This window comes from Aethina tumida, chromosome 4 (assembly GCF_024364675.1).
Source record: "Aethina tumida isolate Nest 87 chromosome 4, icAetTumi1.1, whole genome shotgun sequence".
Lineage (NCBI taxonomy): Eukaryota > Metazoa > Arthropoda > Insecta > Coleoptera > Nitidulidae > Aethina > Aethina tumida.
The window spans coordinates 4,465,609-4,492,556 of NC_065438.1; the positions used below are offsets into that span (position 1 = coordinate 4,465,609).

The following is a 26,948-nucleotide window of genomic DNA, read 5'->3' on the forward strand; positions in this document are numbered from 1 at the left end:
ACAGAAATTAACAATAAACTGTTGTAAACCTGTATAAATCTGGCAGCAGTAGATCTACCAGGAGTATGGATATGAAACCGCTCTGTTATTTGAAGGGTTCTAGCGGACTGATTACAATACAAACATTTTTAGTCAGAAAATCTCCAAAATAGTTGTTGTAATCCTGAAGTTTGAAATTTCATTTCAGTTTCAGAAACATGGAATTTTGCCCTCTATAGATAACAGACTAAATTAGAGACAAATTAAAAATGGAATCTGTAATGCGTTGGTAATTAATAACAGAATCCTGTATAAAGTTTTCCAATAGTTTAACGTATTTGCAGTAGGTGGCGCTGAATTAATAACAGAATCCTGTATAAAATTTTGCAATAGTTTATCATATTTACATTAGATGGCGTTAAATTTATAACAGGATTCTGTTTAAAGTTTTGTAATAGTTTAGCGTATTTGCAGAAGATGGCGCTGATCACGTATGACTATGTGGGAATATTAAATGTTTAAAATTAGCCGTTTTTTATTAATAATTTTCTGCTATCTTTTAACAAAATATGAAATTTCAGGATTACAATATAATACATATGATTAATATTTTAGAATATACATAAAATAATGTGATTGTTGACAATATTGTGATAACATATGAGATCAACAAATTTGTACATCAGTTCTACTCTATCAAATGTAAAATAATAATGGAAGAAACACAAAGTATAAAAGACGTTCTAATCTGATGGCAATCTCATGGTTTCGCTGTTGTTTTATTTTCCCCTCAGCTCCTCCACCTGAAACAAATGATTACATTAATTAATGGTTCAGAATTAACTAATCCCTCATACTTCTTCGAAATAGATGGAATCGTTCTCATTGTCGGACCCGTGCAAACAACCGAATGGGGTGGATTTACTGTTGCTCGGCGAAGGCGGTCCCGAAAAGGATTTAGGGTACTACAAAGTACTTAATGCTGAAGAAATTTCCTCTTTATAATCCGAATATGCTGCTGTCAAAACCTTCGTCCTCCCTTATCTATAATACAAAGAAAAAATTGGTTATTTTCTACATGATTTAGGCCAAAATTACACTTACGACTCTCAGATTCCTCCAGTACTGCTTCACCTGCCTCATCTGAGTTGCCCCCCCTGATTTGAAGAATATTTTGTTACTGATTAATGTTCTCAATTACTAAATATACTACATAACCATTACAATGCAATAATATATATTGATAAGCATCAATAAATAAACAAATCATTATGTTGCCACTTCAGTACGTTTAAAATAGAAAAAAGACAGAACATAGAGATGGAAAAACTGTATAAAGCAGTCTCAAATCTATCACAATCAGTATTAAACAATTCATTTAAGGCTTAAGTTATTTGTTGGCTGATTTCTTTCGCCGTTGTTGTAGTTACAATTTAGGGACTTATATATATTCCAGAAATGGCTCCAGTAATAGAAAAAGTAGGTCCGAAATGTATGTTGGGTGAAGGCCCACATTGGGATGCTGAGACTCAGACTCTTTATTATGTTGACGTTGGGGGAAAGACCATTCATAAATATGTTCCATCCACAAGAGAACATGCACAAGTTGTTGTGGGTAAGTTGTAGGGCTATAATGTGCACTCGGGATTACAATTTTTTGTTGTAGGATCTGACAGCGCCTCTATAGTTATACCTGTCGAGGGTGAACCTAACAAATTCGTAGTGACCAGCGGTAAAAAATTGTCTGTGGTTACATGGGATGGCAAAAGTGACACATTATCGGATGTAAAAATATTGGCTGAAGTTACATCTCCTGGGGCGTTCAATGACGGGAAGTGTGATCCTTCTGGTCGCCTCTGGACTGGTAAACCTTTAAAATTTATCGATGGCCTTTATGCGTTTTATATTTTATATTTTTAGGGACTTTGGGTCATCCTATTGTCAATTTAGAGGCGAAAAACGCTAATGGGTCTTTATATAGTTGGTCCAACAACGTGCTTAATGCACATTTGTCAGGACTATCAATTGCTAATGGATTAGCTTGGAGCTCAGATAAGACTTTATTTTACTACATTGATACAGGCAAAGGATATGTTGAACAATTTGATTTCGACGTGACTAAAGGACAAATTTGTAAGTAACTTCTTCTCAGCTAATAATTTAGTTGACCAACTGGTGTTTCCAGCAAACGGAAAAGTAATTTTCACACTTTCCAAACACGGAATAGAAGGGTACTTAGACGGTATGACCATCGACGCCGACGACAATTTATGGATAGCCATCTTCAACGGCAGCTGCGTCATCCAAATCGATCCCACGAAACCGGAAACTTTGCTTCAAAAAATTGACATGCCTACAAAACAAGTACTTATATAAATTAATTGGCGAAATGAATATCAATTACCTGTTTATAATTTTAGATTACATCGGCTGCTTTTGGAGGTGCAGACTTGGATGAGCTTTATGTAACCAGTGGGTCTTATGCTTTTGGTGGAGAGGATCTTTCAGGTCCAGAACATGGTGCTACTTACAAAATAACCGGTCTGGGGGTTAAGGGTTTGCCTGGAGTGTCTGTAAAATTATAAAATATTAATTCTTAGATATTTATGTCATATAAAATCAATAAAAGAGTAAAAATATAAAATAATTTTATTAGTTTTAATGCCTTTATAGGTTGTATGAATATTTGTAAACTCTTTTGAAATATTTCAAATAGTTGTGTAACTTTTCTCAATAAAATATAAATAAATCATCCAAGTAATTATAGATAACTCAGATAATTTTCAAGTATTTATTTTGGTTTATTTATAAAAGCAATGTCAAAATATTACATAATTTGTAGAAAACAATTTCGACCACTTACATTTATTATTTTTCTCATTCTTAGGAAATATCAATAAAAAGTTTTATATCTACAGAATACTGATAAAAAAGCAGCGTGAGAAGACCCATTCCCCTCTACATTATTCGTTATCCAGTGTATACAAATGTATAATATTGGCAATACAAATAGCAATAAATTTAGACCAGTTTAGTGAGCCAGACAGTTTATATTGTGTTTGTTTATTAATTAAAACCAGAATGGCAAAGGTGGAGACAATCACACGATCTGCATTTTTAGCTGAAGGTCCTCATTGGGATGCAACAAATCAGTGCTTGTACTTCGTTGATATCTATGGAAGGTCAATCAACAAGTATTTTCCAGCCACCAAAGAACACACCAAAGCAGTCATTGAATCAAAGAACCCGTCTGTCATTGGTATGTCAGTTTATTAATGCAATATCTGAGGTTTGAGAGCCACTGTTTTGTTATCAGTATCGTACTAGCACAAATTGCACAGCATGGTAATCTGTGTCATGATCGTCTACCTCTTTTTTATACAGTAGAATGTACGTACACTATCTCAAGGTTTCTGGGTACTTGCATTTGAACTGAATATGTAGTTTAATAAAAAGATGCATTTGCATTCTCAGTGAGAATGATTTGCTCAAAATTTTTCTTAAATACTGAGGCACCATGACTTTTTCTAAACCAGCATCTGATTTTTTTAATTTCCTAGGCACTGACAGTGTGAGCCTAATAATACCAGTTGAAGGACAGAAGGATAAATTTCTGATAAGCATTGGAAAAGACCTCGTAGTCGTTACCTGGGATGGCAAAAGCCCTAAGGTTTCAAATATTGAACGATTGGTGACTGTGGAAGGTGGAGGAGCAATAAATGATGGAAAATGTGATGCTACTGGAAGATTATGGGCTGGTTAGAACCGGTTACATTAGTAGATTTACTCCATGTGCTTCTTGGTGAACTTTTAGGAACATTGGGTGGCGTTTGGAGTGATGAAGGAAAATTGGAGGGGAAAAATGGCATTTTATTCACGTTAAACAATAAGCAAATTAATACACATCTGACTGGTATTAGCATCTCCAACGGTCTGACTTGGAGCTTAGATAACAAGACGTTTTATTATATTGATTCATCAACTGGTTGTTTGGAACAATATGACTGTGATATCTCAAATGGAACCATAAGTAAGATATTTAATTTATAAATTAATTAATTCTAATAATTACACTTGGAATAGCTAACGGTAAAACTATACTCACACTTTCCAAACATGGTATTCCCGGCCACTTCGATGGCATGACAATTGATTTGGATGGAAACTTGTGGATTGCAATTTTTAATGGAAGTAGAGTCATCAAAGTCAACCCCAGAGAACAAGACTCAATTCTACAAACCGTCAACATTCCAGCTCTTCAAGTATGTTGATCAAATCACCAAATCTTTGAAGCTAATAAGCTTATTTTCTAAAAGGTAACGTCTGTAGCCTTCGGTGGACCCAATTTGGATGAGTTGTACGTCACCAGTGCAGCCTTACCGGTGGATGGTAAGCCCTTAACAGGCTCAAATGACGGAGCCACTTTTAAAGTTACTGGATTGGGAGTACAAGGATGTACAGCTGTAAATTTTAAATTGTAAAGTTTATATTGTTATTTGTTGAACAGATTAATTGGAAATTTTTTCAAATATTTATTTGGAAAAATACAATAATAAACAATTAATATTTGAGATAAATAAACACGTGAGATAGACAATCTTATTTTTCTTTGATTATTTTTATTTCATGTATAATAAAACTATATCAATAAGCAATTAGTTGCATAACATTGAATGCGATAGACAAAATATCAGTGATTTATCAGTATAGTTTATATTATTATATTAAACAGACTTGGTTTGGTATCACAAGTTTGTAGTACACGAACGTAAAATGACAGACGGACTGAAAATTAGTCTAATTTCTGAAACTTTAGAAGTTGGAACCAGACCTTGTTGGGATAGTGAAACAAACTTATTATATTTCGTCGACGTTCCCACCTCTTTAGCCTACAAGTACAATCCTGCCAATGGTGAAGTTGTAAAAACAAAAGTGGGTATGTAATATTATCTTATTATTTTCTTATGACTGAAACAATTGGTAAATTTTATTAAATTATGACAAGTGACATGTGACAAGTCGAACACTTTTAAATTATCTTTGAAACCGAGGCAAAATGATTCTCAAAACCAAAAGAGACTGCGATTAGTACAAGAATGGACAAAATTTTCCGTTTCTCAAGACACATTATAAATGGCAGAAAATTGTACAGCAAATTCACAAAACCAGTAGCAATATCGTTCCCATCACTGGCATCAACACCAAAATATGTGATTAATTTCTTTAAAAAGCCCGTAAACTTAATCGGGCTGGCCATAACGTTGAAACAGATCCCCATCACTATATGTCCGTTGGATGGGGAGAGCTTACGACACGGCGGACGGCCGTTTTGGGATGAGGACAGACAAATTCTGTACTTTATCGACGTAGACACGTGTGCTGTGTACAAGTACTGTTACAACGGCAACAGAACCACCCGGGCATGTGTGGGTAAAAATTCGAATCCTTGTTACATGAAGGTAACTTCAAAGTATACAATTTTAAATGTGGTTTTAGGTAGTGAACCTTTGGGGTTCATGATCCCAGTTGAAGGTGAGGATAACAGATTCATAGCTGGTCTTGGACGAAAGTTGGTGTTCATTACTTGGGATGGACGTTGTAAGAATGTGCAGAAAATCGAATACATCACTGAAGTCGACTGGGAGGAGGGCATGACCAGCAACAGGTTCAACGCAGGAAAGGTCGATCCTTATGGTCGATTATGGGCAGGTACCACTCATACTACTTTATTATATATTTAAAAAAATAACTTCGTTCATCAATTATTTAAGGTACAATGGGCCCAGCTGGGGAAGACGGGGAAATAATGCCCGGGAAAGGAGCTCTGTACAGTTACTCAAAAGGACTGCTGATAAAACATGAAGCTAACATAGGAATTTCCAACGGCATGGCATGGGACATCAAGGAAAATAAAATGTACTACATCGATACTATGTGTCCCGTCGTTTTCCAATACGACTACGACCCGGAAACCGGCACAATTTGCAATAAAAAGTCAATACTCGATTTTGAAAAGTATCGTATTCCGGGCAAACCGGATGGTCTAGCCATTGACAAGGACGGAAATATACTGGTGGCGTGTATTTTTGGTGGTTACATCATCCATTTCGACCCTAAAGAAGAGAAAGTACTTCACAGGATTCCCCTTCCAACATCACAAGTTAAATTTATTTATTTAACAATTAATGAAATAATAAAAACCTCAATTTTAGGTAACCGCTTTAACATTCGGCGGTTTTGAACTGGATAAAATATTTGTAACCACTGCGAAGATGCCCGAAGAAGGTGTAGTACCAGAAGAACCGGCGGGTTCCACTCTTGTTATTGAAGGACTGGATGTATCAGGGGTGGGCGACTTTAAATACAGAGCATAACTTTAACTGTAACAGAATTTTGTAACGAGTTTCATGTAGTTATTTGGTACAAAACACAATTCTTCATATATAATTATATATTTGATTTGATAAAAAGTATATTATATACATTTTTTATTCTTACTACCATAAACAACATATTAAAAATATTTAGCGTTAGTAAAACAGATATTACTTAACAATAATCAATCAGTTTGATCAGCGCCAAAAAAAATAGGCAAGTGGGTCTTATTAACGACAGCCACTACAAGAATTACATGATTACATAGTGTATAAAATAGTGAAACGTTTGTGGTTAATATTTTTTCTTGAGCTCGTTAAATCTCCTAGTCAGATCATCGAAGTCAATGTCGCTTGAAGTATCTGATGGGGCTCTAGCTGGTGGTAAATCTGAGGGAACCGACGGTAAGTCCGGTAAATCATTCATCTTAGTCCTTGGCATTGGTTTTGGTCTATCATTCTAAAAAATGTGACTTATTAGCTGTGTATAAAATCAATATTGAAATAAATTATCTTAATAAACAGCTTTTTATATGAAGTTTTAAATGTGTTATATTATTAAATAATAATCAAACCTACTGATAAATAATAATACTAATAATAAGTGATTTGTGAAGTTGGGAAGACACTTGTCAATTTAAAAACCTAAAAATTACAATTATAAAGATAACAAAAATATTTGTTAGTAACATTTAACTTTTCTAAATTAGTGTTAATTGAACACCTCTTTTTAAGGACGTAAATCGTGCACTGTTTAAAAGTAAAAATAATTAATTAGTAACAAAAAAGCAAAAAATGCCACCTAAAATATGTGTTATTCAACTGTTGATAAAAAAACAAAAATTAAGAATAAAAAGCTGCATGAAAAGCTTGATGACAATATTCCCCTTTTGATTGTCATACCTCTAAATTGTCATCATCAGAGGGTTTACCTTCATCCAACTCCTAGAAATACAATTAATGAACAATAGCCGTTAATAGAATTATTTTATTACAGTAATAGCAGATTTGTTCTAATTATCTAGAAGCATAATACCTCTAAATCATCTGCACCATCGAAAACCGCATCCTTTACATGCAGCATTGAGAATAAATTGAAATATTTACGTCAAATAAATTAGCGTATACTACAAATATGTTCCCGAAAAACCAATAACTATTACCTGCAAATTGGAATTGGGATAAAGGTTGTTATATTTCGGTAAACTATCCTAAAATAAAAATAAAAAAACTAAATACTGAACTAAAAAGAAACTAAAAAAGACGTGTAACGTAAATAAATCCCATTGACTTACCATGTTGGACTCCTTGGAATCATCCCCAGGTGGAATGTTGTATGAAAATGCTGGAGGGGGTGCTGAAGCTCCCATGTCTAAGGTGTCTGGTTGTGCCTGAGAGAAATTATTATAATAATCATTGCAGTAATAAAAGGCAAACACTTACAGGGTATGAAAACGGCGCCGGAGGCATTTGGAAGTTGGGCAAGGCAGGGGGCTGAGGGTAGCCAAAAAATCCTGGTGGCTGGGGCATTCCTCCACCTCCCAAATTATTTTTATTGTCTTGGGAAAGATCAATCAGCAGTGCATCTTTACCTAACAATAAATTATCAGTAAATATAATAATAATAATGGGGAACATTCAATTAATACCTGTGTCTGTGGACATTACTTGTGGGTCAGGCTCATAAGGGATGTTAAATGCATGTGCAATTTCTATTACATATTTCTCCACCAGAATTTTAGGTGGGGACTGAATGGACAGTTTCTGTTTAAGTTTTGCACTGATGGTGTCAACAGATTCATTCCTGCAGCACTCTGCGTAATTGGGGCCATATTTTGATGCCAACAAGTCACCAATTATTTTCAACTCCTGTAATTTTCACATTGAATCAAAATTTCCTTTATAATTTATAGATAAAACACTTCAATTTAACTGCTAAATTTTGAGTAAACAAGGATTTTATTTTGGTTGAATGAATATGACCTCGAACTATATCAATAAAATTAATTAACCTGACAATCAGACTGCAACCTTGGGGCCACCCAAATTAAACTTGAAACGGCTTCCGCAATACCATCATCCAGTTCTTTCATATTCGTAATCATCCCAAACCTGGCTAATAATAGATCACAGTACATTTCAACAATTTCCAACGCCTCCACTAAGTAATCCTCCCTGAAACCGTCCACAAATATTATTCACTTTTAATTCACAAACACAACAGGATCAAAACTAACCGAATGATGTATTCAACACGTATTTTTGCCCTTTCATGTTTCCCATTAGCCAGAAAATCAGCGATTTCACGTCTAGACTTCTCAGTTTGTTCAGTTTTTTTCTTCTCCAACAGTTTCAGTCGCGAAATTGACAAACGCAAGTTTGTTTTTAGTTTATTGTAGTTGGGCGAACTCGAGAACATTTTTGTTTATAGATTACACACTGATAAAAATACAACGGTGATTCATATTTTCAAAACGTCAGATGTTTGACAGCTTTCACCTTCGTTAAGTTGTATCTACCGTCATCAAATTTTGTGGTCTGGAACAGAAACTATATTAATATTTTTGTTTATAATGTGACAAAAATAAACAAAAAACAACAACAAATGATATTGAACTAATAAAATTTCATATAAATTACAATTGTATTGCACAGTAGGTCTAATGTACCAAAAATCTATCTTCATTAATTTAAGTTGGCAACACTGAAACCGCGAAAAGTTTTAAGTATGATTTTAATTTAATTATTGTGTTGTAATAATTAGTTTATACGTATTTAATAATATTAATAAACTATTTCTGATTGTGCTGCTGTAGATTTACTTTGTTTCATATTTACTTAAGTTTATTTGGCCAAAAGAAAAGAAGTTTCTCTTTGAAATTTATTTTCTTAGTCAACAAAATATTTTTAATTATTTAAATTACTTATTTGCAACATATAAGTAGGGAAATATTAAAGGTGTACTTGAGGGTCCATTATCCTGTTTTATTAAAGTTATTAGTGGTTTATAATTGGAAAAAACTTAAATAATCTATTCTATAAAATATAACGTACTTAAAATAATTTAACCAGCAACAGATACTAATTTAGGTTGCTCAGGTAAAAGCTGAGGAAGAGTATAACATGATTCATATCCATGTTCCTTATCAAATTCCCTTAAGAAATCGTCATCACTTATAAACAAACTGTCGTCTTTTTTCAAGATGTCGGAGACTGCGGTGGTATCCAGCGGAATTTTGGGTCCGTCAAGTGTGTCAAAGACACTTTGGTATTCGCCCTCCTTCAGACTTTTTACCATGTACGGTCCCTCCAACTCGTAACCCAGTTTTCGGTAATAATTTCTGGTACCGACCCCCGAAATTACAGCTATCTTAGTGGATTTGTGTTCTTCAATGGCGATACGCTCGGCCCTTTCCATTAGCAATCCACCATAGCCCTGATGCTGGAATTTCTTGTCATCTCGACCGCTTACTGGTACCACGCTTCCGTAGACGTGTAACTCCCTCACAACTGAACAGTCTCCCTGTAATTCTGGTCGGAAGGTTGTTTCCTTTGTACACTTCCTCAACCTACAAGTTAATATGTGTAATAATCGACTTGAAAGCAACTTTGAAATGGTACTGACCTAAGGAGGCCAATGAGAATATCCTGTTCGGGATCCTCGAAGCTGAGGAACGTCTCCCATCCACCGTTGGCGTAGTAATCCCTACGAATGGGCTCCACTTCGTTGGGTCGCACTTTTTCGTGTATCTCTGTAATACCCACTTCTCGCGTGCGTACATCCCTGCATTTCAGACCTAAATCCTTCATTCTAGCCAGAGCCAGCTCCCTTAAATTACCGTGCTCCACACCCGAACTACACAGAAAGAGTTAATTTAATTAAATTGTTAATAATTGTTATTGACTGAGTTGTAGTACCTTACAAGTGGCATGGGAATGTCACGTTGTACTCTGTAAACCCTCGTCCATGGAGGAACAAGTGCCAAAATCTTGGCAATCAGATCGACCAACACGGACGGAGGGTAACTCTTGTACCTTCCAGTCTTCCACAGTTCGTACAAGCCTGTACCTCTGATCACCAACGTGGGGTAAATCTTCAAACCGTCCGCCCTGAAGTCGGGGTTTTCGAAGAACTCTATGAACTGTTCGATATCCCTTTCGAGATCCACGTTGGGCAAATCGGGCATCATGTGGGTGACCACTTTGAAACCGGCATCTTTAGCCAGGTTGAAGGTCTCACACACTGCTTTGACTGTGTGTCCTCGGTTGGTGTCCAACGCCACGTCTTCGTAAATCGACTGAACACCTATTAAATTAAATAAAAATGTAATAAAGTATTAAATAAATGGTTTAATGATTTAATACCGATTTCAAGTCGGGTACATCCATACTTGAGCATATCAGACAAGTGCCTCTGCAGACAATAATCGGGACGAGTCTCAATGGTAATACCGATACATTTAACGTTAGCCCTCTCGGAGTATCTAACAGCTTCCTCCACACTGCTGCTCTTGTGCCCGGACAAGGCGTCGTGCAAGTTCCTAATGAAATAATCCCTGTAGTCCTCCGGCAAGCTCATAAACGTGCCACCCATCACAATAAACTCCACCTTATCCACCGAGTGGCCGAGCTGCTTCAGCTGCTCCACCCGGTGTCTGGTTTGTAGGTAAGGGTCGTAGCGGGCACGAATGGCTCGCATCGACGTCGGTTCGTAGCCGGTGTAACTTTGGGTTGAGTATTCGAAGTCGGAGTCCGGACCGCCCGGGCAGTAGACGCATATGTTGCCCGTCATGTTGATGTGGGGGCATCTGTGGGGCTTGCACATCACCGCCACCACGGCGATCTGTTCGTAAATTAATTAAAATTTATTATAATTTATATTTATTTAAGACTTTACTCAGAAGATATTTATTATAATGTGTAAAAATATTTCAATGGTGTTGTTGAGACAATTATAAAAATTGAAAAAATTAAGATTTATCTAGAGTGCTAAATTTTTAATAGCAGGCAGTTGTTAATAATTGAAGCTGCGGTTGTCAAGGAAATTATTAAATACGTTTCAACAAACATTTAAGGCTTGGATACGACCTGTTTGTATTCAAAGCTTTGCTTACATAAAGTCAAGAAATTAGAAGACTTTTCTGGTGTGCACAAAATACTCTACTAAGAACATTTGAACTGAATAAGCAGGTATCATTATTATGTAAATGAAAAAATCAAAAATTGAGCTGATAACCTAAAGTGTTGTGAATACACAAAGGCGACACACCAAACAACAGGTAAGTGATCTTAAATTATAAAAACATTAAAATATGATTTGCAACATAATAATTATATTCTTTTGTGGGAAATCATATTTTAATATATATTTTATTTCAATAATCCTAATTATTTCAATAATTTTAATAAAATTCTGTGAATTAATCATCTAAATATTACTGAAGATGCAAAATTTATATAAAAGCTTTTTGCAGGAATGTGGTTCTCAAATAATTATAGTCAAAAGACTATAGAAGCATGAGCAACAGAATCAAGTTAAAATGTCTAAAAAATTCTATAAATTTGAAGTATTTCATTTGTTATAAAATAATTTTTCATATATGGATCAAAGTGTTTTAATATTCAGAGTGTACATAAATCAAGTGATTTGTACATGTTCAAAAACAGCAAATATTTTTTAAGTTTATGTGATTACTAATACCTTAAATGGAAAAATATGAAGTTTAACCTGTTTTTAAGAAAAATGAATAATTTCAAGTTAGTTATAATTAACTGAGACAGTAACTTTTAAACCTTTTACATTGTTTTCCTTTTTTCCATTTTCTGGTCTTAGAAATTAAACATTTATCTTTATTTGTCTTAAAAATTCAATGTTAATAAAAGTATCATAAAATTAATGTCATCATAATGTTAATGTTAATAAAAAGTAAGTAAAATAAACGTTTGTTTTCATAAATATTTGATGTACTTACACCACTGGCAGTTCTAATAGGTTTAGCCATCAATTTGGGTACCAGAATCTTCTTGTATTCGGTTGGCACAGCAGCGATGATGTCCACAAGCTTAGGGCTGTTTGGCATGCCATATTTCGACGCGATTTTGTGCTTTAACGCGTTCAAGTTCACATCCCTTTTCTCTTCGTGGGCTTTTATCAAGCACTGCACCACTTCTGTGACTGTTATTACCTTACGTTCTTCGAGGGTTAGGTGGGAATACTCTAAAATATGTTTTTTATTATACGGTGACATGTATGTATTTAATAAGTTACCGTTTTTCTTCTTCCCCATTTTCGTCGTACACACTGGTCAGTTGTAAAATACCAAGCAAAATTGCGTTTTATTTGTCAAGCTTTCAATGAAGGAAACAGAACACACCGTCAGAAAGCATGTTACATTGATGCCACGTGTATTGTGTACGGCAGTTTACTTCCATAAATTGGTTCTATTTGATCAAAATATGTTTTTAAAATAAATATAACAAAAATATAATACTAAATCTAGTTATTTTGTGTAATAATTTATTATTTATTCATATTTCGATATGTGTAAGTATAAAAAGTTTGGCAACGTGGCGTTACAGATCTCTGTAGGTGCTTAATAGTCTGACCGCATAGTTTATACTGGCGTGGAAATCCAAATGTTTTTGGCATTTTTCTCAGTCAGCAAATGGCGTCTAGGCGGAGGTGTACTAAATTTTCACGCGTAAGTGATGAATGAATTGAGTTGCGTGTTTCCCAACTTGAATTTGTGAAAAATTAACGAAAGAGCGCGGTATGTATTTACCTGTGGCGGAGCCAGTGCAGCTCGAAAACTGGTCGCTAGCCTGAAATCCAACTGGAATCAAACAATAATAGACCCAGGATTGAATTGTAAACAATGAACGAAGAAGTCGAGGTAAAAGTGCCCGACGAGCGACAGGTCTGGCCGCCCGTCGATCCGGCTAACGTGAGCCCCATCCCTTCGCAGCACATCTCCATGCCAACAACGCCACAAGGTGCCCCCATCAATCCCAACACCGAGTATGAGCTGCCATTCGAGCTGGTCCAACAGGGCTGGAAGAAGTTCTGGTCGAAAAGGGAGAACCGACCGTACTTTTGGAACAAGCTCACTGGGGAGAGTCTCTGGGAGATGCCCATGATTAAGCCGGCATTCGACCCCATCACTGATCCACTTGGTGAGTCCCACCACTGTTGTCTGTTTATGCTGTTTTGACTCGTTGGCACGCTCATTAGTCGTGCAAATGTTATATATGTATGTTATTTTAATTTATTTAAATTTTTTGGGTGACTTGCACAATTATCAATTGTTTGGTGATTGTACTCCTCTTACAATGTTGTCTAATTTAGTTAAAATTTGTTATTGTATTTTGACTATAATATATTTTAATGTTCAGGAATATGTGCACCACCGCCGCCGATGCACCTGCCGCCTGTGGCGTCTCCGCTGCCGGTGGTAAAGCGACGAGCGTCCGAAGACATGCCGGGCGGTCCCCAGGCTAAGAAATTCGTCCTGGCTGGACCGTGGGACCTGGACGTGCCCACCAACGTTATAATCCTCGAACGGAGCCCGTGCTCGTACATGCACTCGCACCCGGAGGTGGAGGCGTACAGATGCAGCCTGCTGTCCAAGTTGCGACAGTGTTACCAGGAATTGTGCCATTCAAGGGAGAGCATAGACGCCCCAAAGGACTCGTTCAATCGGTGGCTGATGGAGAGAAAAGTCATTGACACAGGTTATTTCATTAATTGAACTTGTAAATCCTTTAATATTATCACTGGAACTATTCTTTAAGTGAGGAATCAAATACCCGTCATTGAGTCATACTGATTTATTACTCAATGCAATGTAATATATCTATTACATATAGAAAATAGATTATTTTGTTTATGAAATCGAATATGCATAATAAAACTGCCTTCTTACCAGATAAAGCAGGTGAGGCAGTATCTCACCTATAAATATATATACAAGGTAGAAAGGTAATATGTTGTAAAACCGACAATTAAATAAGCGCTAACAATTTTACATTAAATTTCAATGAATATTGTGTTCAATTCACAAGTAAATCTTGTTCCAATATTCGTTTCAATGGTAGGAAGCTGAGGCGTGCCTCTAGTCAATTAGAACTCCTTATATAGTGAAAAGTATTTTGAAATGTATCATTTCGTTGGCACAGGTCTTGACCCACTGTTACCCAGCAACTGCTACCCCGAAATCTCCCAAGCCATGTACAAAGAAATAATGAACGACATCCCGATAAAACTGGTCCGGCCGAAGTTCACGGGTGACGCCCGCAAACAGCTGAGTCGGTACGCCGAAGCCGCCAAGAAAATCATGGAGTCCCGCAATGCGGAGGCTGAAAGTCGCAAGGTGGTCAAGTGGAATGTGGACGAGACGTTTCAGTGGCTTAGGAAAACTGTGGGTGCCACCTACGACGACTTCCAGGATCGTTTGGGTCATCTAAAGCAGCAGTGTCAGCCTCACCTCACCGATACCGTAGGTAGTTCCTGTTGTTAAGAGGCAAATTGTAATTGTGTGTTTTTTAGGTGAAAACTTCTGTGGAAGGGATCTGTTTGAAGATCTACAACCTGTCTTGCGAGTACGCGAAGAAGGTGCGAGAGAAATCAAGCAGCATCCTCAAGGAGCATAACATGGAGTTGCCACCTGCCATGATTATGAACACCACCCGCAAAGTTTGGTGCTACCCTGTACAATTTGCCATTTGCTGTCCCCGCCTACCCGTTGTCGAATATCTGCCCGACAGAGACCAGAGTTTGCTGCGGTACCAAGGCGATACTTTAGCCATTAATAATTCCCATCTACAGAAATTGGTAATAACAATTAAAATAAATGGTTACAGGCTATTGTCCATTAATTAGACATATTGTGTTATACGAACAATGAAAAACCCATTAGTTGTTTTCTTTACCGTATTGTTTATGTAAAAACTCGATTTTAGGAACACCTGTACAGGCACAGTTGCTTCGACGACAAGAAGTTCGAGTTGTTCGTGCCGCGTGTCTGGGTGATGCTGAAACGGTACGCGACGTATTTGGGCGTGAACCCCTCGTCGTCGGGCGCCGCCAATTCCGACGCCCACGACACCCAAGCTTCCCTGCCGGTCACCGTTTTCGAATGTCTGAACAGGACCTTTGGCGTCACGTTCGAATGTTTTGCGTCGCCCCTCAACTCGTATTTCAAGCAGTACTGCTCTTCGTTCGCCGATTGCGACTCATACTTTGGTAGCAGAGGGTGAGCATAATTACATTTACTTGGTTTCAACAGTACTTGCGATAAAAATAATTATGTACGCTTTGAGAGGTTCTGTTTTTAATAATAATTAATAATTACGCCCCCTGTAAAGTAAGGGAGCATTTCCAAAAATTGCACTCGCGTATACGCGGGTGCGGGCAATTTATCATTGGTGTCAGCATGAGCAGCCTCACTAAAAGATCACCGACTACTCAGCTCCCCAAGACAAGGAAGGACGAGTAATAACGTCCTTCCCTATTTATCCGCTTTTTTGGTTATAACGTTGGTGAGACGTAACCTCTGGCGCCATCTCTTACAGCATTTTTAAAACGTGTTGGGGAAACTGCAAGTAATATTTTGTTTGTTAACTCAGTGGCGGTACGTAGATATCAATTTACTGATGACCCATTTCGATTTTAGACCGTTCCTGCAACTCAAGGCAGTCTCCGGCTCGTTCGAGGCGAACCCGCCCTTCAGCGAGGAACTGATGGAGGCTTCGGTGAACCACATGGAACGACTGCTGACCGACAGTCCCGAACCGCTGAGCTTCATCGTCCTGATGCCGGACTACAGGGACCCGACACCCGTCGCTCTCGACCGTCTCGAATCCAGCCAGTTCAAGCGGAAACAGGTCACCGTGCCCGCTTACGAGCACGAGTTCCGGCACGGGTTCCAGCACGTCCTCAACAAGTAATTACTTGCTCTTTTGTTTAAAACTTAGTAGTTTATTCTTTGTTCTTCTGTGCAGGTCTGAACTGAACGTGCGGTCGGCCCACGGCACGGTGATAGTGTGGCTGCAGAACACGACAGGTCACCAACGCTGGGAGCCGACGGAGGACCGGGTGCAGGCCCTGTTGGAGGCGTTCAGGCCGGGCAGGGAGCGAGAGCGGGATCGACAGGAGTTGCTGAGCCCCACGCGACAAGGCAGCACCTCCTCGGACAAGGACGTAATCGTGCACTGAAGATTTACTCCGCTATACGTACCGTTTCGCATTACAGAAGCACCTGTCAACGAAAGAGCGGTGTCTTCTGAAATAGTGAATTTCTAGATAGGGTAATTGTTCGTTCTCCACACATGTAACCTGATGTTGTTTGATATGGAGATGTCCACTTGTGTGTTATTTATTTTGATCCATCTCTGTTACAGTTTTATTACATCTATCATCTGAATTACTTAATTAAAATGCATGCGTTTTTCTTTACTCTTTGCGAACTCCGTTGCTCTTCACCTTGTTGTATTTACCCTTACTTCCATATAGATTTTTCGTATAATGGAAGCTAAAAAATATGTATATAAGGAGATGCTCAGATGAGTTTACAAGGTTTAGAGGGGAGAGTTAGCATTCCTTTTAAAACAAATCGATATTAAATAATTGTCACATCATCTCCATTGAACGCGGCGTCTCTAACTCTTGTAAAACAAAGTTGGTCAGTGATAGTTCCCTGTGATTCTATTAGTCTAATTTTATTTTCGAAGAGGTTTTTAAGTGCGGTTGCACTAATATTTAGGTCTCACTGATCGTTGTTGCGTCTGTCTATTAGCGTTAACTTCACTTTTATAACAGATATACATGAAAACTAAAAAATAGTAACATTAGGTACTAATAGCTATCGAAAAATGTGTTTTGTTTAACCTGTTTGTGAGAAGGAACTTGCCTTAATGTACTACATAATCGTTCTTGATGGATTTTTAAATGTGATAGGTATAAATAAAAATCGTAATTTATTTACTTATATTAAGTATTGAGGCTAATCAGTTACTGGTTGTAATATAACTTATAGGAAAATTTTAATTATTGTGAATTTAATTCATGTGCAATTTTTATTTTTATTGTGGAAAGCTTTTTTTGTCGAATTTTTAATTGTGACAGCTATAATTAAAGCAAGTTTTTTCGGAGCTTGTTTGTAAATTTCATTGATGCATTTACATTTTTATACTAGTTATTTGGTTTACCGATTGGTTTACATCACTTAATGTAAAAGTACCTGAAAATTGCATAATTTTTGTCCATTTTATGTACATTTTTTAGGATGGTTAAAAAGTATGATTTGGTAATCGCAAAAAATCTCATTTTTATAACTTATTGTACATAAATTTATATATAGATAGATTTTATTATAAATGTAGATAGGTTTTATTACTGTATTATAGTATAAATTCTTTTGTAATATTTTTGCTTTTGTAAAAAGCATATATAAATAGATATTTTGTTGTGTAATTTTATTGCTTGTTTTATATAATTTAAATCATACAATTTATATAAGTTATACAATATTTTCTAAATGAGATTGAGAATATACAATATATTTAAAAAATAATTGTTTCATTTATATCAACCTAATGAATATTAATTAACATTATAATCAATTCGTGGAGGAAGAGTAATCGATATTCCCTCTATTTTTTGCTGTTTCCGTTGGAGATAAACATCGGAACGTCGATTAACATTAAGTTTCAACGCGAATCTGTCACAAAAAAACACGCCGGCGTTTTCCTCCGCATCCAGCAATATAACAAATCGCCGTTTTTCGTGATCGGTGGCACTTAAGACATGCTCCGCGAGTTTACTGACTATTAATAAAGGCAAAAACTGTTTTCTTATTAAAGTTTGAGTTATACGCTACCGAGATAGCCATCTTTAATCTTGTCTCTCTACGCTGCATTCGTCCGCGTTTGTAATTTTTTTTTCCAGGGTTGTAATTTTAAATTACATTTACGAAATTATTTTCCTATTTGTATAACGATCGGCCAGCACGATACCCACAATACTATTTCATTTTTAATGGGGCTGAAATTAATTTCAGCACAAGTACCGAGAAACAATTATAAATAATTAATCGAGGCGCATTAATTAATTCATTTATTTACTTGTTAGTCGGGACAAATGATCGAACACATTGCTGATTATTCCAGGTTCAGCTTTGCGTTTCTGTGAAATTGCGCCGAGGCCTTGCAAGGGTGGGGCCCAGCTCTTGATTTATTTATGAAATAATTACTAAATATATACACTGTGTAGATATAACAGACTGTAAAGTCTCAGTTAATAATTAGAATTGAAACACTTCTTCTAACTCATATAATCATATACAATAAAGTTAATATTTTGAATTGAAAGTCTTTTTAGCTCATTGGAACTTTATAAGAAATATGTAAAAGACTATGTTAATAATTAGAATTGAAACAGTCCTTTTAACTCATTGAAAATTTATAAACAATATGTAAAAGACTAAATTGATAATTAGAATTAAAACAGTGCTTTTAACTCATTGACAATTTATAAAAAATATCTAAAAGACTAAGTTAATAATTAAAATTGAAACAGTCTCTTTAACTCATTGGAACTTTATAAAAAATATATAAAAGATTAAGTTAATAATTAGAATTGAAACAGTCCTTTTAACTAATTGAAACTTTAAAAAAATATGTAAAAGACTAAGTTAATAATTAGAATTGGAACAGTCCTTTTAACTCACTGAAAATTTATAAAAAATATGTAAAAGACTGAGTTAATAATTAAAATTCAAACAGTCTCTTTAACTCATTGGAATTTTATAAAAAAATATGTAAAAGATTATGTTAATAATTAAAATTGAAACAACCTTTTAACTAATTGGAATTGTATAAAAAATATGTAAAAGGTTAAGCTAATAATTAGAAGTGAAACAGTCTTTTTAACTCATTGAAAATTTATAAAAAATATATAAAAGACTAAATTAATAATTAGAATTGAAACAGTCTCTTTAACTCATTGGAATTTCATAAAAAATATGTAAAAGACTAAGTTAATATTTAGAATTAAAACAGTTCTTTTAACTCATTGGAACTTTATAAAAAATATATAAAAGACTAAGTTAATAATTAGAATTGAAACAGTCCTTTTAACTCACTGAAAATTTATAAAAATATGTAAAAGACTAAATTGATAATTAGAATTAAAACAGTGCTTTTAACTCATTGACAATTTATAAAAAATATCTAAAAGACTAAATTAATAATTAAAATTGAAACAGTCTCTTTAACTCATTGGAACTTTATAAAAAATATATAAAAGATTAACTTAATAATTAGAATTGAAACAGTCCTTTTAACTAATTGAAACTTTAAAAAATATGTAAAAGACTAAGTTAATAATTAGAATTGAAACCGTCCTTTTAACACTGAAAATTTATAAAAAAAATGTAAAGACTAAGTTAATCATTAAAATTGAAACAGTCTCTTTAACTCATTGGAATTTTATAAAAAAATATGTAAAAGACTATGTTAATAATTAAAATTGAAACAATCTTTTAACTCATTGGAATTTTATAAAAAATATGTAAAAGACTATGTTAATAATTATAATTGAAGCAGTCTTTTAACTCATTGGAACTTTATAAAAAATATGTGAAAGACTAAGTTAATATTTAGAATTAAAACAGTTCTTTTAACTCATTGGAACTTTACAAAAATATGTAAAAGACTAAGTTAATATTTAATTAAAATTCAATTTCATAAAAAATAAGTAAACCATGTTATAATAAAAATTAAAACAGTCGTTTCAGCTCATAAAAGACAGAATTAATAATATCAATCGAAAGAATTAATTTAATTCGTTGGAACTTGCCTTTTAGTGCTGGATTTAGTTTTAGTGTAATTTGAGTTGTATATTTCTTGAAGCAAATGGGGTCCAGTGTCGTTTAATCAACTGAAGTTTATATAATAAAAAAAAAAACCAATGCATTGTGTTAAGTATATGAATTATGGCGTTAATAAAACTGGCAAACAGAAAGTGATTGATTATAATTAAACATTAAGCATCGTGGGAGAGGACGAACGTCGCGGTTTCTAAATAAGGACGCGTGATTTTTGTTCGCGCAACGTTATTGAGTGAAAATAGGCACCGTGAATATCAATTTCCCATTTAATCGTGAAGATTTACGAGCGAAGATAAACGCGCAATAAATGAGATATTATTAGACGTATTTATGCCTTAAAAGAGTCTGGATGTACCGGCACCGTATCTGGCCACAATTATTATGTGGTTTTTGCTTAAGAAAATGCTGCGCTTAATTATGGTAGTAAAAGTTAATGAAGAGCACGTAGCTTATAGATTGGATCGGTCGCGGTATCAATTTGGCCTTATCCGTGTTGGATCACGTACTGTGTTTATCAAAGGCGACCCAAAGCAGCTGGCTGCAACCGTACCCTGATGCAAAACGCCAAAACTTGATGAACAGTACCATGATAAAGTAAATAGAGGGTTATTGTCAAATTTATTAACATCTGACATTTAAAAATAGGCTTTTATTTATAATTGCTACAAAAACTCTCAAAAAATATTGTTTTTTCTAACTTAATAAGGGGTATTTCCACCTCTTCTACGAACGACAGCCTCACATCTTCTGTTCATACTCAAAATCTGGGTTCGAATTTCATTTTGGTCCAAATTCTTCCAAATTTCAAGTAGAAGACCCACCACATCCTTTAAGTTATTCAGACAATTAGGATGGTCCCTTAAACGTCTCCCAATAATGTACCAGATATGTTCTATTGGGTTAAGGTCTGGACTGTGAGCTGGCCAGGACACGTCAGCAAGATAATTTGGGATAACATGAGCTGGATGTGGTCGTGTATTATCCTGCTTTAGTAAAAAATCTGGACCTATAAAAGAGGCTTATGGTACGACATGTTCTTCTAGAATGTCCAAAATGTAACCCTCAGCATTAAGGTTCCCGTTATTTATGACCACCAAGTCGTTACGTGCTGTTAAAGACATGCCTCTCCACACCATAATTGAGCCCCCACCAAATAGGTGGTATTTAAGAAGTTGCATTGAGCATATCTTTCATTTGGTCCTCGAAACACATGGAGAAGTCTATCCCATGTGTTTAGGCAAAATCTAGATTCACCTGTATACAGTACTCGTTCCCAATCTGCTTCTACCCAACTGACGTGCTCTCTAGCAAAATTTAGTCGGGTTCTGGGATGATCCACGGTTAAGGTCGGGCCTCTAGCAGGAACACGAGGTTGCTAATTATCTTCCCTAAGTCGTTGTCGAATAGTTTCAATACTTATTCGAAGCCCTTCTACGGTTTCTAACTTCTTGTGGTCACAAACCGTTGTTTCAAAGTTAAAAGCCTCAAAAATGATCTTGAGCAGGAGTTGTAGCAGGATTTCTACCCTGACCTGGTCTCCTAGTATGGTCACCAGTCTTCCTGTACCTTTGTGACATACAAGAAATGGATGTATGGGATAAATTGAAGAAGACATTTGTCTGAATTTGGAAGAAGACATAGTGATCTCGAGATTTCTGATGATGATCTTGAGCAGGAGTTGTTGAAGGATTTCTACCCTGTCCTGGTCTCTCACTATGGTCACCAGTCTCCTTGTACCGTTGTGACATACAGGAAATGGATGTATGGGATAAATTGAAGAAGACATTTGTCTGAATTTGGAAGAAGACATAGTGATCTCGAGATTTCTGCCTGGTTACCAGTGTGTGAGTGTCGTGAATCTCGTTATCCACAACAGAATTAATTGTTTCTATGGTTGCCGCTATTGTTTTTAAAGTGGCAACCGTAATTATGGTTATCAGCGCTTCCTACACAGGGTTCAATTTTCAAAGGAACGATGAAAAATTGCCATGATTAGTAGGTGTGAGAGCAATGAGGCCCGTTTCCTCGCGCCCGCCGGATTCTAATTTGCTGGGAGGCTGCAATTTTGCGGCGAATTAAAGCGCAATATGCACTGGGAAAAACGGCGACAGCAAATTGCCCGTCGATTAATGTTATGCATCTTGCAGCCGGTGCAACTGTGCCCGCACAATTTCCTATCAAACACCAAACTGATTAGCCATTTAATTATTCACGGTGATAAAACGTCAACGAAATCATCCAAAAACATCGATACCAGATGTTACAAAAGCTATTGAGCTACCAGTTTGGTCATTTAGTCAATTACATTAACCCGAACGACTTAAAACAGTGTCCTCATGAATAAAAACACTTAAAAACCGTGTACCAGACCCGATGGACAAGAGGTGAAATGCGTTCGGGCCTCACACACATGCATACATCCCTTGGCCAACGGCCGGGGTCCAAGTCCCAGTGAGCGGGACCGGATATGAATGTCCATAACTCAACTCGGGCCGGACTCCCCGTCGCTTTCGAGGCGGACTTTCGCGTGAAACAATAAGATTTTATTTGAACACATGTTTAAACACCTCCCACAGTCTCCATGGCCCAATGTACCACATGCAGAACCGGATTCAGATGTTGATATTAATAATAACTATTGTTGTTTATCGCCACAAGGGCAAACTATTTGCTCTGCACCTCATTTAACTCTTTTAAAAATAGGTTTTTATATATAATTGTTACAAAAAATTTTAAAAATATTGTTTTTCTACAAAAATTAACAATTAACAAAAGTTGATGTTTATAAAAAATAAATATTTGAACTTAATTTGGGGTATTTCCACCTCTACTAAGATTTCATTTTGGTCCAAATTCTTCCAAATTTCAAGTGGAAGACCCTCCACATCCTCTAAGTTATTAAATGTCCTATTGGGTTAAGGTCTGGATTATGAGCTGGCCAGGACATAGCATTAATCCCAACGTCAGCAAGATAATTTGGGACAACATGGCTGATGTGGACGTGTATTATCATGCTTTAGTAACAAATTTGGACCTATAAAAGGGGCTTATGGTACGAAATGTTCTTCTAGAATGTCCAAAATGTAATGTCCAGCATTAAGGTTCCCATTATTAATCACCACCAAGTCGGTACGTGCTGTTAAAGAAATGCCTCCTCACACCATAATTGAGCCCCCACCAAATAAGGTGGTATTTACGAAGTTACATTGAGCATATCTTTCATTTGGCCCTCGAAACACATGGACAAGTCTATTGTATGTGTCCAGGCAAAATCTAGATTCATCTGTAAACAGTACTCGTTCCCAATCTGCTTCTACCCAATTGACGTGCACTCTAGCAAAATTTAGCCGGGCTCTAAAATGGTTTACGGTTAAGGTGGGGCCTCAAACAGAAACACGGGGTTGCAAATTATCTTCCCTAAGTCGTGGTCGAAGAGTTTCAATACTTATTCGAACCCCTTCTACGTTTTCTAACTGAGACTGTAACTTCTTGTGGTCACAGTCCGTTGTCTTAAAGTTAAAAGTCTCAAAAAATGATCTTAAGCAGGAGTTGTAGCAGGATTTCTGCACTGACCTGGTGTCCTAGTATGGTCACTAGTCTCCTTGTACCATTGTAACCTACTAGAAATGGATGTATGGGACACACCAAACCTTTAGACTATTCTGGGGTAACTACAAACCTTCTTTCACTAAACCAACCAATTGGGCACAAACTATTTACTTAAAAAATAGTGAAAATGGGTGGTTCATTAATTTTATGGAACACTGTACTGGCTCAGCACCTCATAAGTTTAATTCATAATTATAGTTTTTATTTTGGTCGGTTGACTTTGACTCCAATATTGGTAATCAACTTAAGTGCCTCTAAAATTGATTATTAAGCCCCGCACGAAAAGTGTTGATAAAACATTTAATTTTTAATTTAGCCTGCCCCACATAAAACAAATATTAAAAACCCATAAATTTAAATACAAATTAAAGTCATAAACGGAGAAACGGCGCACCAATCGGTGGTATTGGAGGCACCTCATTAAAATAAAATATGTAAATTATACGTTCGGTTAATCTAAAAAACCAACGCCTCAGCTTGAGTTTACTTAGTTAACAAAATCGACATTTAAGTTATAATGCCCAGTTGCGTACCCCGTGTTTGTCCGACAAAAATTGCCGTTTAATTATTAATAAATTTTATCAATGCGCCGTCGATCCGATAAAAAAATCAATAAATGCATATAATAAGTTGGGAAATTGGCGGTGTTTACGTAAAAACCTGGGTGATAATTTACATACGGTCCATTGGCGACTAAACAGAGTGATTTCGCTCGTTAAAATGCAATTTTTCAAAATAAGCACGGCCTCAAGGCGGTGTTTTTAATTCGGTGCTGGATGAATGTAATTTCTTAGTGAGATGCAACGTATCGTGAAAACTACGTGAATAATTTTGGTACACGTGAAAACAATGGTTAATGTTCTAGCCAATTTGTGGGCTCCAAAATAACAAGGTACGAACTCATGAGAAGCAATTCTAAAAGATAACTATTAAATGGTTAGAGTCATTTTTACATAACTGGAGTTAGAAAAAGGGCAATAATATTAAACAAGAATAAAGAATGAAGACATAAAGACTTATCATAATATAGAAGAAGATTAGTACTAATTTGTGGGCTTATAGAATAGAAAAGAATGGCCAGAAATTTAACAAAAAAGAAAATTAAGAAAGTTATGAAGATAATAATTATTGAAGAACCATAAGAAAAAATTGAGAGTACAGAATTAGAGCTGGAAAAGAGACACAAACAAAAATAAAATGAAGGCATAAAATTAAATAAAAACATGATGGGCAACTATTTTACTCACATTTTCAAAAGATAAAATAGAATTAGTAGAAGAGAACTAGAAAAAAGTGACAAAATACATCAGATCAGAAGAATAAGTAATGAAGACATAAAGACTTTGGAAAAATCAAGTACACTTATTATAATATAGAAGAGGGTTAGTACTAATTTGTGGGCTTATCTTAAAAGAAAAATATTGGAAAAGTCAGAATACAATGGTCAGAAATTTAACAAAAAAGAAAATTAGGAAAGATATGAAGTTAATAATTATTGAAGATGGAAAGAACCATAAAAAAGAATTGAGTATACAGAATTAGACCTGGAAAGGAGCCACAAATATAAAACAAAAATAAAATGAAGGCACAAAACTAAAGAAAAGCATGATGGGTAACTATTTTACTCACATTTTCAAAAGACAAAATAGAATTAGTGGAAGAGAGCTAGAAAAAAGTGACAAAATACATCAGATCAGAAGAATAAGTAATGAAGACATAAAGACTTTGGAAGAATCAAGTAGACTTATTATAATATAGAAGAGGGTTAGTACTAATTTGTGGGCTTATCTTAAAAGAAAAATATTGGGAAAGTCAGAATACAATGGTCAGAAATTTAACAAAAAAGAAAATTAGGAAAGATATGAAGCTAATAATTATTGAAGATGGAAAGAACCATAAAAAAGAATTGAGTATACAGAATTAGACCTGGAAAGGAGCCACAAATATAAAACAAAAATAAAATGAAGGCACAAAATTAAAGAAAAACATGATGGGCAACTATTTTACTCACATTTTCAAAAGACAAAATAGAATTAGTAGAAGAGAGCTAGAAAAAAGTGACAAAATACATCAGATCAGAAGAATAAGTAATGAAGACATAAAGACTTTGGAAGAATCAAGTAGACTTATTATAATATAGAAGAGGGTTAGTACTAATTTGTGGGCTTATCTTAAAAGAAAAATATTAGGAAAGTCAGAATACAATGGTCAGAAATTTAACAAAAAAGAAAATTAGGAAAGATATGAAGCTAATAATTATTGAAGATGGAAAGAACCATAAAAAAGAATTGAGTATACAGAATTAGATCTGGAAAGGAGCCACAAATATAAAACAAAAATAAAATAAAGGCACAAAACTAAAGAAAAACATGATGGGAAACTATTTTACTCACATTTTCAAAAGACAAAATAGAATTAGTGGAAGAGAGCTAGAAAAAAGTGACAAAATACATCAGATCAGAAGAATAAGTAATGAAGACATAAAGACTTTGGAAGAATCAAGTAGACTTATTATAATATAGAAGAGGGTTAGTACTAATTTGTGGGCTTATCTTAAAAGAAAAATATTGGGAAAGTCAGAATACAATGGTCAGAAATTTAACAAAAAAGAAAATTAGGAAAGATATGAAGCTAATAATTATTGAAGATGGAAAGAACCATAAAAAAGAATTGAGTATACAGAATTAGACCTGGAAAGGAGCCACAAATATAAAACAAAAATAAAATGAAGGCACAAAATTAAAGAAAAACATGATGGGCAACTATTTTACTCACATTTTCAAAAGACAAAATAGAATTAGTAGAAGAGAGCTAGAAAAAAGTGACAAAATACATCAGATCAGAAGAATAAGTAATGAAGACATAAAGACTTTGGAAGAATCAAGTAGACTTATTATAATATAGAAGAGGGTTAGTACTAATTTGTGGGCTTATCTTAAAAGAAAAATATTAGGAAAGTCAGAATACAATGGTCAGAAATTTAACAAAAAAGAAAATTAGGAAAGATATGAAGCTAATAATTATTGAAGATGGAAAGAACCATAAAAAAGAATTGAGTATACAGAATTAGATCTGGAAAGGAGCCACAAATATAAAACAA

General features: G+C 35.3%; 4 protein-coding genes, 2 long non-coding RNA genes and 1 other non-coding gene across 9 annotated transcripts in view; 3 read left to right on the forward strand and 4 right to left on the reverse strand.

Annotated features, from left to right (window-relative positions):
- Positions 1-531: 531 nt before the first annotated feature.
- On the reverse strand, positions 532-1,206 carry LOC109599240 (uncharacterized). The gene is made up of 3 exons (XR_002191546.2): positions 1,084-1,206; positions 837-1,023; positions 532-782 (listed from the first exon to the last, which is right to left on the reverse strand). It is a non-coding gene; the product is annotated as an uncharacterized LOC109599240 (long non-coding RNA).
- Positions 1,207-1,428: 222 nt separating this feature from the next.
- LOC109599246 (regucalcin) lies at positions 1,429-2,636 on the forward strand. Its single transcript, XM_020015203.2, has 5 exons — positions 1,429-1,594; positions 1,646-1,843; positions 1,900-2,112; positions 2,165-2,343; positions 2,400-2,636. Exons 1-5 carry the CDS (start codon positions 1,438-1,440, stop codon positions 2,562-2,564), a joined length of 912 nt encoding a protein of 303 aa, XP_019870762.1. The 5' UTR covers positions 1,429-1,437; the 3' UTR covers positions 2,565-2,636.
- A 3,776-nt stretch (positions 2,637-6,412) lies between these two features.
- On the reverse strand, positions 6,413-8,849 carry LOC109599245 (IST1 homolog). Of its 3 annotated transcripts, XM_020015202.2 has the most exons (8): positions 8,591-8,846; positions 8,366-8,528; positions 8,003-8,222; positions 7,797-7,945; positions 7,649-7,744; positions 7,517-7,564; positions 7,257-7,298; positions 6,413-6,813 (listed from the first exon to the last, which is right to left on the reverse strand). In XM_020015202.2, the coding sequence occupies exons 1-8, from the start codon at positions 8,770-8,772 to the stop codon at positions 6,649-6,651; spliced, it is 1,065 nt and encodes a 354-aa protein (XP_019870761.2). In that variant the 5' UTR covers positions 8,773-8,846; the 3' UTR covers positions 6,413-6,648. The 3 variants fall into 3 exon arrangements, with proteins under 3 accessions (XP_019870761.2, XP_049821928.1, XP_049821929.1); XM_049965971.1 differs by lacking the exon at positions 7,257-7,298; XM_049965972.1 differs by lacking the exons at positions 7,257-7,298; positions 7,517-7,564 and having other exon boundaries at positions 8,591-8,849.
- A 468-nt stretch (positions 8,850-9,317) lies between these two features.
- The window catches only part of LOC109599226 (elongator complex protein 3), a 62,314-nt gene continuing 44,683 nt past the window's right edge, over positions 9,318-26,948 (reverse strand). Inside the window, exons 2-7 of the mRNA XM_020015185.2 lie at positions 12,622-12,794; positions 12,326-12,570; positions 10,719-11,196; positions 10,272-10,659; positions 9,979-10,209; positions 9,318-9,922 (exon numbers count right to left, since the gene is read on the reverse strand). Of these exons, the coding sequence (XP_019870744.1) occupies positions 9,418-9,922; positions 9,979-10,209; positions 10,272-10,659; positions 10,719-11,196; positions 12,326-12,570; positions 12,622-12,640 (1,866 nt within the window). The 5' untranslated portion in view covers positions 12,641-12,794 and the 3' untranslated portion in view covers positions 9,318-9,417. The remainder of the gene's footprint in view (positions 9,923-9,978; positions 10,210-10,271; positions 10,660-10,718; positions 11,197-12,325; positions 12,571-12,621; positions 12,795-26,948) is intronic.
- On the forward strand, positions 11,208-12,293 carry LOC126265233 (uncharacterized). The gene is made up of 2 exons (XR_007547773.1): positions 11,208-11,632; positions 11,828-12,293. It is a non-coding gene; the product is annotated as an uncharacterized LOC126265233 (long non-coding RNA).
- On the forward strand, positions 12,788-16,906 carry LOC109599249 (mRNA (2'-O-methyladenosine-N(6)-)-methyltransferase). Its single transcript, XM_020015205.2, has 7 exons — positions 12,788-13,526; positions 13,746-14,084; positions 14,529-14,848; positions 14,899-15,183; positions 15,312-15,604; positions 16,025-16,294; positions 16,353-16,906. Exons 1-7 carry the CDS (start codon positions 13,229-13,231, stop codon positions 16,564-16,566), a joined length of 2,019 nt encoding a protein of 672 aa, XP_019870764.1. The 5' UTR covers positions 12,788-13,228; the 3' UTR covers positions 16,567-16,906.
- Positions 15,726-15,840, reverse strand: LOC126265482 (U4atac minor spliceosomal RNA). Its single transcript, XR_007547964.1, has one exon. It is a non-coding gene; the product is annotated as a U4atac minor spliceosomal RNA (small nuclear RNA).

What these genes read in the sequence shown, in the direction of transcription:
- LOC109599246 (XM_020015203.2), top strand. Translation starts at nt 1,438, where the DNA reads ATGGCTCCAGTAATAGAAAAAGTAGGTCCGAAATGTATGTTGGGTGAA. An exon ending in TTCTGGTCGCCTCTGGACTG is followed by an intron (nt 1,844 to 1,899) that starts GTAAACCTTTAA and finishes TTATATTTTTAG; the next exon opens with GGACTTTGGGTCATCCTATT. An exon ending in TTGACATGCCTACAAAACAA is followed by an intron (nt 2,344 to 2,399) that starts GTACTTATATAA and finishes TTATAATTTTAG; the next exon opens with ATTACATCGGCTGCTTTTGG.
- LOC109599245 (XM_020015202.2), bottom strand. Translation starts at nt 8,772, where the DNA reads ATGTTCTCGAGTTCGCCCAACTACAATAAACTAAAAACAAACTTGCGT. An exon ending in AGTAATGTCCACAGACACAG is followed by an intron (nt 7,946 to 8,002) that starts GTATTAATTGAA and finishes ATTTATTGTTAG; the next exon opens with GTAAAGATGCACTGCTGATT. An exon ending in ATCCCAATTCCAATTTGCAG is followed by an intron (nt 7,299 to 7,516) that starts GTAATAGTTATT and finishes TTGTATTTCTAG; the next exon opens with GAGTTGGATGAAGGTAAACC.
- LOC109599249 (XM_020015205.2), top strand. Translation starts at nt 13,229, where the DNA reads ATGAACGAAGAAGTCGAGGTAAAAGTGCCCGACGAGCGACAGGTCTGG. An exon ending in ATTCCCATCTACAGAAATTG is followed by an intron (nt 15,184 to 15,311) that starts GTAATAACAATT and finishes ACTCGATTTTAG; the next exon opens with GAACACCTGTACAGGCACAG. An exon ending in TCATACTTTGGTAGCAGAGG is followed by an intron (nt 15,605 to 16,024) that starts GTGAGCATAATT and finishes TTTCGATTTTAG; the next exon opens with ACCGTTCCTGCAACTCAAGG.